The 15,140-nt window shown below is 42.2% G+C and overlaps 1 protein-coding gene across 1 annotated transcript in view; it reads left to right on the top strand.

Moving 5' to 3' along the window:
• Positions 1-5,672: 5,672 nt before the first annotated feature.
• The window catches only part of htr7c (5-hydroxytryptamine (serotonin) receptor 7c), a 28,618-nt gene continuing 19,150 nt past the window's right edge, over positions 5,673-15,140 (top strand). Inside the window, exon 1 of the mRNA XM_034596714.1 lies at positions 5,673-6,562. Coding sequence (XP_034452605.1) covers positions 6,096-6,562 — 467 coding nt within the window. The 5' untranslated portion in view covers positions 5,673-6,095. The remainder of the gene's footprint in view (positions 6,563-15,140) is intronic.

Raw genomic sequence — 15,140 nt, forward strand, 5'->3', positions numbered from 1 at the left:
TATATTTGTCCAATCGTCCAACTACTGGTCATATCGCCCTTAATAAAAGTCAAAGACAGAGAAATGTTCTCGTAAAATTGAGAGCAACATATTTATTTTATCAGTATTCTAGCCTCAATATAAACAATAACAGCATTGCTCACAAAAGTTAAAGTTGAATAGCAAAAAAACATATATGATTTTCTAAATTGGTCAAATGTCCACCGAATGTATTTTATAATGTCTGGTGCTGGACTGAAGTGTCCATATCCACATGAGGCTCTAACTTCACTAAGAGCTTCATTAACTAACGAATAAATTAGCTTCTCAATTGCTGTCCATACATTTACTAAGCACACAGAACTGTACCAAGTTCATTTCTAATACTAAATAAGATATACATGTTAAGAGCGGAGATTCTACCGCGTTAACCAGACACGACGGCTCCTGACGTTAACAGCGCAGCCTCCATCTTTGTCAAGTGCTCGATAAATGTCACTAAAACCCAGGGAACGCTCATTGTCCATCAATTAACTAGTTAACTAAGTGAACTAACTCTATGAATTAGTGTCAATGCGCTCCATGTGCTATTGGACAAAACCGTTTCCCACCGAACATTAGCAGGAGCTAGCTAAGGGGGAGGTACACACGTGCTGCTGAAAACGACCGAACCGACGCGGACAAACACAAATAAGGAATAAAATGGAGCAGAATGACTCTCGGACAGTTTTCAGCGAACCACTAAACAATGTTTGTGAAAAGAGTCAGGACAGAGGAGCTTACGTGTAGTCGACAGAGGTGTGTGTCTCCAGGAAATAGACGGTGACCCACTCCGCTTGAAGCTACTCCCCCGGCACCGACTCCACAGGTTGACCGGTAGAATCTGCCCCCCCAATATCCTGATTGGACATCAATCACGCTTGTGCACTAAGGCATTGGTTTACTGCACCTGTCAATCTTTTCATGTCAATTCACCGGGGAACAGCTTCATCGCCCTCTGCTGGTGACTTCTGCAGGCTGCACCCGTGGAGTCACTAAACAAGGTCAAATTATTAATTACGTCTTCATAAAACACAATCACAACAACACAGCAGATTAATTTACTCATAAAAAAAGAATAATAATGATATCATGTGTATACAGATATCTATATTCATCAGATTGCCTGTAACTTCTTTCATTAAAATCTTTCCACAGGAGTATTATTTTCCGACTCTGTTATTCAGCAGTGGCCAATTACTGCTAGAGTCACAGGGGCATGGTGTGTATTTTTAGGCAGCTTGCTGGTGGTGAATATTATGTTTGACAAGCTCAACCATATGGTGCCATTATCTCAAATCTACTGATATTGGAGTCGTTCACTAATTGTCACACATTCAGCCAATTATATCGCTGATCAAACACATCTACATGAGCCAACTAATATGTGCCCTTAGTGTAGTTCTCAGATTCAACAGGGGTTGAGACTCTGCCGTACACATAAATTATCCGTCGTATTTAAAAATACTTGAGGCAATGCTAAAAGTCGTGAGTGTGTGATTACTGCAAAAATGGACACAAGCATGTGATCTATGCTGATATAGTTTTCGTCTTTTGGAACTGTCACAGCCATTTATGACAATCATGAGGAATAAAGTCTTACAAATGTTGGCTTTCCTAAAAGGCAAAACAAAAAAGATAAATGATGAAGAGAAGCAGTCGATTGAAGCGATCATAGCTCTCTGTCTCTTTGTTATACATACAAATATTATGAATGTCAGTGGAGATGGTCAAACATTCTTAAAAGAATCAAAACCCACACAGCTTTAGTTTTCGGGTCACCGGTCAGGCATATTGGCAATTAGCCTGAGACGCTTTTGGAATAATCACAAATGGTCCCAGAAGTATCGAGGTGATGACTTTGTGCTGGCACCTGCTCTTTGCAGAGACAAATTCAACACTGTTTTAGTCAGGAGCCATTCCCCTGCTTCTTTTATATTAACTAGGCTTTTTTGGGGGAAATGCCAGATGGGGTGGTGTGTTTCACTGCTGTCAGATTAACACTCCTGGAGGCCACTTTTAAAGAACTAAATGGAAAACACTTATTGTGACATAGTTAATTTTTTAATCATTAAAATGTTCTTTCTATTTAATGTTTAAAAGTCAGTCTTCAACAGACTCCAGTTCATCTTTGGTGTCAGGGACAACATGAAATTAAAAGCGAAAACTATAAGGGAACCAGATGAGGCTTGAAAATGACTTTGCTTTTAAAGGAGGCAGTGCCATTTATTGACACGATGAACAAACTGTAACAGACGGGGAAATCAAATTAACCTTCTATAATGAATGTAAACACTATCAGCGTGAGGAACAAGCGAGAGCAGAACTCTCCAAATTCTGTGTTGTTATGGCAATTTCAACTTGTTAACTTACTACTCACTGCACACACTCTGTGTAACTCTGAATCAGTGTCTCAGCAAAACATAAATGTAAAACTGTGATTGGAGCAAGTCTTGTTTCAGATTCATGTGTGGTAATCACAATCCGATCACTGGGAATAAACTTCTCAACTCAGAGTTGGAGGTGTTAGGCCCCTGTGACTGGATCCTGGTCACGCATCATATGTCATGTGTTTTGGAACAAGGCATGTGAACACGTATTGTGTCAGTGGCCAACAGCAGAGATGTGGAGGTTTGTTGGTGTGAGAATGTTGCCGTCATGTTTGCTTCTTTCTAATGTGCATTTTGTAATTAATTTTTAATCAATCCACATTTTGAGCTACTGAGCATTAAAACTTAAACTCATCTGGCTGCCAAAACATGTGGCACTTATTTGGCAGTTAAGTCAGAATCAAACATTAAATGTATTAAATATATAACGTCAGTGATGATTTTTTACATCAGTCATATGAATATCACCTAAAATTCACATTAACCGCACTCGTGGTCACTAGAAATATGTTTAACAGTGAAGAAACAGTGGAAACATTGTGGAGCACAACGTTGCAGGAACATATAATATTAGTCTGAATCACAAATGAATAATACTGGAAGATAATTTACCCGCAGTCCTGTGATCAGTGTTGAGCTTAACCATTCCTGATTCATCTCTTCAGTCGTTTTACCTTTACTTCTTCATCCAAGTTCAACAAATCATTCCTCAAACTGCTTTCAAAGAACCAAATAAGTGTTATTAAAATTGACAGGATTATTTTAGCCTTAGGTAAGCTGAATAAGTTAAGTCACACTTGAAGAACAGGCCCACGGGCTTTCATTTACTTTACTCATTCATTTAATTAAAAATAGTGGAAAACAGTGGACACTGCTAACAGCAGTTGGCAGGAATAAAAAGTCAAGAAACATTTGTAAACACAAAGGCTAAAGGATTGTTTTTGTTATGACTTAGCAAATTTTATTTTTATTTGTATTTCATTTATTTCTAAACTTTTTTTTGCCAACACAGATATGCATACATATTTTTTGCCTTCATGCTACTATGGTGTTTTTTAAAATGCCATGGCCATTGTCTTTCTTGTTCTGAAACATGTATTTAAAAAAACATATTCTTGCTTTCTGGACACAAGCTTTATTTTGAAGTGTGACCTCATCACAAAAACCACACCAAATATTAGTTTACCTTTTTAAGCTGTGATCAGTTTTATCGTGGTTTTACATGGAAATCCAACTGTGACTTGGTAAACAAAGGCCAATAAATATGCATGAAGATAATGTGTTGTAAAGATGAAGGGGTTTAAGACAACATCAGTGACTGAGTGACTTCTGTCGTTAACTGTTAAAAAACAAAACAACTTGTTTTATGTTGAGCAGAACCGAAATAATGTAAATGACTGAAGCTTAGATTAGTACTGGTTAGAAACCAGCTGTGTTGTATAATACTGTTTGACTGTCATAGGGATGTGATCATCCGCTCCAATCCTCACTCGATCAGCCACATACAAATCCTCTCTGGTTTTTTGGGGGGGTAATTTGTGTGGCGCTGTACCTCTGATAAAATAACAGTTCTTCTGCTCCTCGCTAACATTTTGTTGCTGTGATGAAATGACTTGTCTGTTCCACGGCTCCTGCCCTCTGCCTGATTATGTCTGTTTATTAAGGTCACGTTTGCAAATCTTCAATTTGCTGCCAAAGAAAAGAAGATAAACAATGTCTCGGGACTGTGAAGTAGGGACAATCGCCACCTGTCTGCCGTCAGCTGTAATCTACGTCTAAAGAACAAACATTTGACTTCCAGAGCCACAGATGGGCTCCAAGCCGACGTAGTCAGTGGCGTCAACTGTCATGTCTAATGCGGCACGCCTGGATGAGACCTGAAGGACTGCTTTTGGCGGTTCGTTCTGACATTTACAAACATCAGGAAAAGATTGACGTGTTGGTGTAATTACAGGTCAAAATGTGAAGCTTGATGGCAGCACGCATCATTCCGGTGTCAGGACATGTTTATTCAGTGTTTTGGTTTCATTAAGGTTCTTACTACCCAATTAGAGGCCCTGCGCTCGTGGGCACAAATCACATGGACTCACTCACAAGGGGCTTGTTTATTGGACAGAGTCTCAGTAACATGACATCCAAACAGGCCGCAGAGGAGTTTGGCAGTGATGGGGGATTAAAACAAGCTTTAAATGCTGAGGTAATTTCTTGCAATTGATTTAATTTCACTTTCGCTTCTAATCTACACCACACCCCACCACAGACTTGTTAAAGGAACACAGGGATCTGCATTTTCAGCTGCTTCAGGCCTGGTGTCATCCAAGTTCGCCTGTAAACAAATGAACGAGTAATGCCCCAGACTTATAGTGCTTTCCCTTTCACATTGTGTTCTGAGGGGCCCATTGTCTCATGACTTGTCTGTACCTGATTGCCTGGTTGCTTCCACAAAGATGAGACAACTCCATTAACTAAAATTTGCTGATCCAAAATTCTCTTGTCGTGCTTTTTTCCTAAACATCTGTCACATGCAATCCATATCTGTTTAACCCCTCTCATTACCAGACCCACTGAGAAGCTGACAGGTTGCTTTGCATAAGCCCCCAGAGCTCCCCTCAGAGGCTTTCCACCCTGAAAACCTGACCCATCTCCACTGATGTGCATCGGTAATATCCTTAGAATAAATGGACACAATTTTCCCTGACAGCAGGAGGTCTAGCAGAAACTGCCAGTGGTCACTGGCGTTAATCGGATGCGACAATCATTACTGACCTGTCTGTCAGGCTGAATAGTATCTAGGTGTAGTGAGTAAAAGACCACGGCTATGGTGGCCTGCATCTGACGGGGGAGGAGCAGCTATATGACGAAGCAGGAGGAAATAGTGTGTGTGGGAAACAGCACTGGCCCCATCAGAGCCTGAGGGGACAAACACACCACAGCTGTTGCTGCCTGGACAGAGTCCTGGGAAGCTTTCCCATATGTACTCGCTGTCTCCCTGCATCATCAGAGCTGCTGGATCTACTGCTCTGATTTCCAGTGTTTAAATGTGAGGGGCCAAGGGAACCAAGAGAAGCAACGTCACATACCAGAAGAAAAGAATAGTGTCCACTACAAGAGAAAACGCAATAATCATGATGATGATGATGACGATGATGATGATGATGATGATGATGATGATGGTGATGATGATGATGATGATCAGAAGATTTTTCTCTCCCTGAAACAAAAGGGTCTGGGCTGTTGTGTCTCTTATGCCCTGTATGTGTTCAGCTGTCTGTCTGTGCGTCTCCAGTGATGCGTCACATGGTTAGGTGCGGTTTGCGCAGCGCAGCTCCCCAAACAGACCATTTTTCTCGGAGTAGTGTCGTGAGAAACAAGTACTTCTTGAGCAGCCACATTTAGATTCTGTAACTTTTTTTCTTTTCATAGTTTTGGAGCAGAAGTTTCTTTTTCGCCCTCTAGGGATGGAGCACTCATCCACACAGCTCTTCCTCTGACGGATGATTCTTAAACAGAAACCAGTCAAGAACTCCTCTGAATTGTTGGCAGCTCTGATGAAGGGCAGCTGCAACAGCCTCAGTCTGAGACCACTGGACAGGAGCCGAGAGCAGGTTACACATATCCAAATATGCGCGTAATTGGAGCGCACTGGCGAGGCGTCCCTTGCATCCCCACCGGGATAACGCTGTCGTGATGTTCAATACTTCGGGAATTGAGTTCACTTTTAACAAGAAGGAGGATATTTCCGAAGTTATCAATGGAACCCTGGAGCTTCTCTACAACGTCCTCGTCACCATCGGTCCCACCGCCATGTGGAACAAGACGTGCGGGGAGCAGCTGCTGGACTTCGGGCGCCCGGAGAAGATCATCATCGGGGTGATGCTGGCGATCATCACGGCGGTCACCGTGATGGGGAACACCCTCGTGGTGATCGCGGTGTGTGTGGTGAAGAAGCTGAGGCAGCCGTCGAACTACCTGCTGGTGTCCCTGGCAGTGGCGGACCTGTCCGTGGCCATAGTGGTGATGCCGTTCGTAATAGTGACGGACCTCACCGGGGGCGAGTGGCTTTTTGGGGAGGTGTTCTGCAACATCTTCATCGGCATGGATGTAATGTGCTGCACTGCCTCCATCATGACCCTGTGTGTGATCAGCGTGGATAGGTGAGTTTACAAAGTTGGCAGCAGCTGGACCGGAGCTGCTTTGGATCAGTTTTGCATCGGCACCCGAAATTACGCGTGCGGTGCGTCCTTCGGTTTAAACGACACGGAGACGACAAATATGTGTTTTTATTGGCTGCTCCAAACCACTTTAGTGCACTGAGGGTGGGGAACAGTTCAAGTGTCAAATGAAGTAATGAATTGTAAACGAAACGCATGAAACAAATGGGCGTTTATACACCAGATGATGGCTCTTAAATGCCTCATTCCACATCAGCTGCTCCTCTGATTATCTGTGCGTTTAAAGCCCCTGATGCAGAAAATGACTGTACACAGACTGTGATTCATTTATAGCACGATTCATTAATCTGCTTGACCATGGGCATATTTTCCTGTGGGCTCATTACGCAAAGGATCAGGACTCATGCACCTAGTTGCCAAGACACTGATACATGATTTGAAATGGTCCTGCATTTCTGTCTAGGGCGCACAGCACGACCCACGTTCTTGATTATTACGCGACCATTACAATAAAGGAAAAGCAAAAGCAGCTGGGATTCACTTTACATGTGGTACAGCAGCAGCAGATGACTCAATTCCAAATGCTGTGTTTCTGACTCACTATACCTGCATAAATCTGAGCATTGCCATCCATGGTGTTTGGCATCAACATGATGTTCCAAAATTATTTATGAAAGTGAGTTAAATACAGCCCACATAGATTCCTCAAAATTCAACCCTGAACATCCATCCCCACCAATCCGGGTCCCCACTCTGCTCCCAGCTCTGGAGAGTCTGTGCTCACAAAGGCAGAGTCAATCCTGATAGCTTGAGGCAAATGAGACATGCCCAATGCTCCCACTACATCCCACAATGAAATAAAAGTCAAGTGCTCGATGTCACTGCTCTGCAACTGTAACCTTAATGAAGACAAAGGCACATTGTGGTATCGATGATCTGATTATTTCCTCCTCCTATTGCCAATCAGGCTTTATTACCTCTATGCATTGCACCCAGAATTATGTGTTTCATGCCCGTACATGCGTTGGGATAATGATATTATGGGAGGAAATGGATCGTAGATATCATGCTGTGATACAGTGTGATGGCTCCAGTCAGCATGCGGTGACAGTGACAGAGCTATGGCTGTGCTTGGGTGGGAGGTAACGAGATCAGTTGTGTAGAGGCAGAAAGGCCCCTCAGAGGTTAGGTTAGAGGTCACCGTGATCACAGTGATAACTGAAGATGGATGGACGGGGACTGGGATTTGTGTGTGATCTGTGGCCACTCATTCCTCAGTCAGGTCATGAGAGGGCCACCGTGAAACCAGTCACTCATCATTCTGTGACATCCTCCTGTAGAATAAAATGTTTTCCCATATTAACCTCAGCAAATATACAAAAGCTGAGTGGAAATAAACAATGTCAGTGTTTGTAGAGCAGGACTCACTTTGTTTTTTCGTGGAGGCTGAGTGAAAGTACTGCAAACTGGCTCTGTCAGGTGCCATCGTCTGTGATTAGAGAGGAGAATTGTTCATAGTATATAATCAGAAAGAAGAAATGGACCCATCTGTGAGTGAGCATGCCTGAAACGATAGAGTGGATGATTGAACATGTTACTGTGAGATCAAAGTGCACACACACATGCACACACACACGCACACACACACACACACACACACACACACACACACACACACACACACACACACACACACACACATACACATACACACAGCACTCGAGCAGAGCATCTCCGAGTCCCTTTGCCTTTTTGCCAGACACAAGAATTTAAAATAATGTGATGTCAGTTTGGGATTATTTTTATCCCCACGCAAGCTGCACAGACAGTTCTGTGAACTGTTTTCAGTGATCGCTATGAAATCAGATTTGTTTTAAATTCAACAGCGCAGAGTGTCTTTGGCAGATGATTCACAATGGGAATCATAGAGATAATTCATCAGGATGGGAATTGCCAATTAGGCACACGATTATCTTTGATTAGGGCTCTGTTGGTGTCACCTCGGGTTCCCAAGGACATGCATTGCAAAGCGAAGCTGAAATGTGAGGAGTGCCGCAAATGAGGCTCAGGATTGAGCAGGCGGGTTTGTGGAGGTGAAACAGTCCCTGGAGAGAAGGTGCGTTACTGCAGTAAGATGCTGATTGTCTCGGGGAGCTCCTTTAGGGTTCCAGGGGAGGTGCTCTACTTTGCAGTTTATGCCAATATGGGCAATCTGGTACTAGAGGAGTGGTCCCCAGTGTGTGTGGGCAAAGAATTTATGACCCAGCGGAGACTTGCATGGCTTGACACAGATGCTCCTAGAGTGACTGCTGTAATCCTGCAGGAACAGAGTATCTCTGATATTCACCATCCATGTTGACACAAGTTTAATCAAAGACGACAGCTACTTTTTGAATTATTATACACACTCTATTGAGTAAAATTACACATTATGTTGTAAAAAGGTGCGTCATATTCTATGTGTGGTTGAGAGGTCTGAAGCAGTTTTTAATCTTCTCACATTAACATGTACAAACATCTAGATTAAGGCAGTCAATACCATCTGTAATTTAGACATTAGATGTTGGCAATATGAAAATAATTCTCAACCATGTTATATGCAAGTTTACATCATTAACAAGATGTTGTGGTGGAGGCGGGTTGTCCACCAAAGAGGATCAGTGATTAGATCTGTGGCTCCACTAATCTGCCTTCCGCAGTGTCATTGGGCAAGACACAGCACCCCCGATTACCTCCGGTGGCTGTGTTGACAGTATATGAATGTTGTGTAATAGAAAAAAGTGCGTGTATAGAAGCGCTGTATGAATGCGTGTGTGAATGGGTGAATGTGACTTGTACTGTAAAGTGGTCAATAAGACTGACAAAGCACTAAATAAATACAGTCCAAAGTGCTATATATATATATATATATATATATAGTTTAAAGCTTAATATAAATACAGTCCATTTACCATTTACATTTTCTAGAAAATATAACACCTCAATAACCTAAGTACTTTGTCACATTAATACAAGAATCATATAAAAATCTAAATTCCTCATTTATTTGCAGTATTTCCCACAATGGCCTAAAACACTTGGTTGTTTTTTGACCACTCTTATTCAATTTGTGTATTATAAATGTAATGGACGTAAAAAGTACCTGTCTTCAATTTCAGTGTGAAAGTCCAACCCTAGCCTCTTCTCCCCTTCAAAATGCTTCAAAACTCATCTACCACAGCAACAACTCCCCTTATAAAACTTGGTTGAGTAACGTTTCTCGAAAAATATCAGCAAGCTGTTGGGATCATGCCTAGGTCATGTAATAATGACTGCAGAATGGTGGTGATGCTATTGATTTCATACTGTATGTGGAAGTGCTGTGAAAGCCATTCTTACGCATGAGTACCCATTCATCACCTACAGCCTCTTTAAGTGGAGATTCAACACTGCAAATTGAGGCTAACACAGCACAGCGCTGAACCAGTGCCATCATAAAGGTCCAGTCTGAGTGTTGTCAAGTGGATAAAAGAGAAGCTATGTTCCCAAGGCCTCCAGTCTAAACTAATGTAGGTAGAACTGCCTTTTTTTCTTAAGTTATCCTGGCTTGCACTTTCAGCGTAACCGCTTTCGTGCCCACTTCCAGCAAAAAAAGTTGGTATCTATTTTGGCTGCAGTCGGGTCTTAGCTTCACTGAGAGTAATATGTTGTATGTTCAATTATTCAAAAGTCAAATATGAATGATTTATTCACGACAGTGGGAAGGAAGGGTAGTCCTTTTCTCCAGCGCCTCAGACCTCTAAGAAAAGAAGGAGGAGTGGAGAAGCCTGCTACAGCAAGAGACTGACGCTAGTTAAATTTGCAAATCAAATAGGAGCGGGTTTAACTGTATGTGAACTTGTGGTAGGTTGGTGGGATGTAGGTCAAGAGAAAAAACACAACTGCTGAAAAGTAAACTTTTCCAGCAAGGTTCAGACGAACGAAAACACGAGTGTAGGTGTGATCACAGCCGTCAGCTCCTGCAGGGGATTTGAGGGAGGAAATCACCGAGGCTACAGGACCCGCAGATGACAGCAGGATTAGCCACTGCCTTCGCATCCTTTCTGCCAACTGATGTGTCATTGATTAGCCAAGTTCCCACACAGCTCCCGCATCGACCTGCCCTCTACATATGATCATAATTCTGTGAGGTCAGTGCGTAAAGTTCGTCCCAGGAGAGACAACATCCACCCGCTGCAGCAGACACAGATGACTTGACCTAGCTGACGCATCCTCAGGTAATTTGATGTGACGCCTAAGTTCTACTCTCACAGGCACTGTTCACTTCCCACTTGTCGGCCACCTCGCCGAAAATGTGGAGGATTGGACGTATCCTGCCAGCCTAGTGCGATGAGATCAAAGCAAACCGCGCTTGTAAAGGAATGCAAGATCAAGACGGAAAGTGTGTTTCAGTGCTTAATGGGATTTTACACTGAGTTCTTAAATCCTGCGATCACAAACAGTTTACAGAGTGCTGCGTTTTAGATCTTTTAGAAACCACAAGGGACATGTTTAATGGTACAAACCACTGCAGCAAACCATTCACATCTTCAAAGAGGAAACATGCATTTAATTTTAAACCCCTATCACTGCCCATGTCATGTAAACAAGCCCTTCTTCCAGAACAAAACTGCTGTCAAAATATTTCAGAGTCCCCATTAAATAAAAATGCCGTGAGAAAGCATTTGGCAAGTCAATCATTGATACGTGCTGCTTGTACTATCAACCGCAGTTCTGTTTCCTTCCTGTTTGACTTTTATTACAGAGGCAGATGAAGAGAGAGACAAATTGTAAACTGATCATGTGATCAGATGGTGTGTGTGTGTTTGTGTGGGAATGGACCCGGGCAAGGTTGACATGTTTGAGAACAGAAAATTAAAAGGAGGAGAGCAACATGATTGAAGCTCCTTGTTGTTTGTCTGTTGACTCTGTGGTTCCCTTACTTTATTGGACTATTGTCACGGAGTAGGCAGCCATTATTTAAGCCCTTCTAAGTGTTTCATTTGAAAAACAAACATATTTAGCTCTGGCTTGTTACTAAATCTATGGCAGCTACAGCAGGTGCAGCTTGGACCCATCATGCTGCATTCATAGCATGTGTATCCATATTTAGCAGATTCAGTGTGACTAACATCAGATATGCACAAGATATTCACTATTTGTGAAAGCATAGATAGCTTGTGATTGACAGTTAAATGGGTGCAGGTCCCTTGGCGTGCAGTATTCTCATTTTCTCAGACAGGCTCCACCCCTTGCTCTTCCAAATATGGTTACTTCTGAAAAAAAAAAAAAAGATAGCCCCGGCCTAAATGCCGACCTCGAGGCTTCAAAACAGAAGTTCACAAACCAATGGGAGATGCCATGATGGGTTGCCACTTGACAAAATCCTAAATTAGAAAAAAAAATTAGTATAGAAAGTACAGTACTAGTGTAAATGTCCAAAAATGTACCATCATCACAAGATCCTACTATCTTGCAGATCATATTTTTTACCACTCGAGAGGCAAAGGTCACTTGAACCCTTGAGCACACTGTGCATGGTGTGGTTCATATGCATTCCCTATTTTCCATTTGCCTTTACTTCACTGTCCTTCCTCTTCTAATCACATTATCATTTTTTTCTTTAGGGAAGTGGTGTCCTTAATTTCACACAAAAATGGGTATTCAGTAAAGGGCAGAAATGCAAGTGTAAACCAAATGTGACTTCATAAAGGAAACAAGAAGAAGAGGAAAAAATAAGTCTCCAGTCACGCTAACAGCCCTGCACGGTTCCACTTTAAGAAGAGGTTTGAGCCAGCGTGCAAACGTGCTCACAATGACAAAGTAACGTAATAGTTGTTGAGATATTTCAGTCTGGACAAAAGTGGTGGACTGGGTGAGACTGTCAACCCCAGAGCGACACAACTGACATGACTAATGATAACCCTGCACACCAAATCTCCTATTTCACAGCGTTGTCGTTTTGTTTTTCTTTTACCACTGTCCCTCACAGCTCTGTGGAGAGGTTTGGAGGGACAATCCAAAGTGAGGGCAATGGTTCAGGGGGAGAAGTGAGTCAGAGGCATCTGCAGAGAGGCTGGTGTTATTCACCTTCGAGAATAATAACATTGAAAACTGCAACATATGTTTGAACAGCACATAGATCCATGTTTCACTGACAGATCACATGCTCTGCGATTTAATTTAATTATTGGCCGTCTTTGTTGGGAGACACTTAAATCAGACTAGCCTACGCAACTAACACTTTTACACAGAATCAGATGCAACTCTGCGTCATATCTGAGTAGTGGCTGTCATATCCAGGAAGAAGTACTTTCACAGATAAAAACGAGGCTATGAAGGAGGATGTTTTGGCCTGTTCTGCTGATGTTTTGAATAATTATGTCACTCTTGTTGGGTAAATACCAACTGACCCCAATTTGATGTTTCTGTTTTATTTTAGAAAAGAGTTTGAAACCCTTGATTCCTGAAAAGTTGGGGACACCCATTAGTCATCACGTCAGCAGCAGTATGGGTATGTTGCACTGGATTTGACATGGACGATGATGGATTGGTAACCACTCTGTAGACAGAGATGCAAGTTTTATTTTGTCATTCCCAGCTTGTCACCCTTTTTACCTTGCCGTCTCCGGGGACAGGAAGCAGAAAAGGGCAAAGTGCTGCGTGCCTTTACTGTGGCATAAATCATGCTTTGTGTTTGGCATAACAAAGGTGGGGTCCATTATTCATAAAGATTGAACAAAGGGCCACCGAGCATTTACCAAGCGGTGAGATAATGGGTTTCCTGTTGATGGAGCTGAGAGACTGCAAACAAACAGACACACACCACGCTGCGGATTGTAGATAATATGTTTTGAACGTAAGCATATTGCTGCGGTTGCCCAATAACTATGCAACTCAAGTTTTGGCATTCGAATCAACTGTGCACATGGACAGAATATTTATGTGGTCCATTAAAATTATTGGAGTGTATGAATGTTCCCATTAACAAGAAGCTAACATTTTAGACCAGTGAGAGATGTTGTGCTTTCACGTTTATTCATGTTTAGTTTGGTGTCCCTTTTTGAAACTGCTCCTGAAGGCAACAGCTTTTATTCATTAATTAATTGTCTGATATTTCTCTCACAGGCACATCACCTTTCATATACTGTAGTGTCCAAATCATCGAATGAACATATCATAACTTCCTCCCACTATCCAGAAATGAAGCCAAAATATCCCAGATACGAACGCTGCTATCTTTCACACTTGGAGTCTGTGCAATAGTGATCAAGGGGTGGAGGTGTTGTATTGAGGTACCGTGAATACATGTGTGTGACAAATCACGAGTCAGTCTCAGTCAGTCTGTCAATCATGATGTTTCACCTACATTTTATTTAATCAAATAACTTATAAAACCAAACTTACAGGAAACATGAACACGTGAACGCAGTGTAATAAGAATGAGCTAAAATGACAAAAATGGATCTGACATGTACTTTGACTTTTTAGTTTGGTCCATCTCCCATCCACTGACATGGAAGAGGCAGGATTTATGACCTATACTGCAGTCAGCCACTAGGGGACGATCAAGAAGCTTTAGTGTCACTCTTGGCGAGCTGTCATGTTGTCAGTGTATGGTCAAAAAGTCTGAGACCACTTGTTCTATTGTTGTCGTAAGTTACTTCTAAACTTACTGCCCAAGAGCTTTGCATGATGGACATGTTCAGTGTGACTTTGTTGCTGAATACTGATGCTCAGAAGGTGGTGATTTGACCCTCGGGACTGAGCCAAGTTTGTATTCCTGCTGTGAAACAGCAAATTGAGTTATGGCCCCCCCATCACTGCCCTTGAGCAAGATACCAAACCCCAGAACTGCCTACTAACTAGGTCATTGCACTGTATGCAGCCCTGTACTTTTTGAAATGCATGTGTCTGTGTATGTGGCACACAGGGAATAATAAAACTCCAGCATCAAATTCAATCTGGTGCATTAACGTTGTAGAAACAGTAGAGAGTGGCAGATCATTCTGACCTTGGAAGACACAGTTGACAAAAGCAGTCTCGACACAAGATCCATTAGCCGCCGTTCTCCAGCCTTTTATGGAATTACACTTGAAGTGCTCAGAAAAATGGAAATAACGTCTATGAATCCATGACAACCACAAAAATTAGATGCTGTGAGACATAACTTGTGGTGAGCTTGTTTTTTTCAGCTGTAGACACATCCTTCAATCACCTTTGCAAAAGATCTCTCAGCTCAGTTTACCTATTAAACAACACAGTAGAACACAATACATGTTGAGCAGGCACCATAAACTTAAAGTAGGACATGTTATTAACTAGTAGGCATTCAGAACAGTTTGGCAGTGTTGGGATTGTGTGGGTGTGTCTATTTACTGTTGCTCTATGCCACCTCAAAGTTCAACCTCAAGTGCGTGTTTGTGTTGAACTCAACCTCTGACTGCCGACTGAAGAGGAAATCCTGCTCTTTGTTTTATATTCCTCGAGTCGTTCTCATGTCTCTGTAAATTGAAATGTGTCTATTAGTCTGAAGGTCACC

Source organism: Hippoglossus hippoglossus, chromosome 9 (assembly GCF_009819705.1).
Source record: "Hippoglossus hippoglossus isolate fHipHip1 chromosome 9, fHipHip1.pri, whole genome shotgun sequence".
Classification (NCBI taxonomy): Eukaryota; Metazoa; Chordata; class Actinopteri; order Pleuronectiformes; family Pleuronectidae; genus Hippoglossus; species Hippoglossus hippoglossus.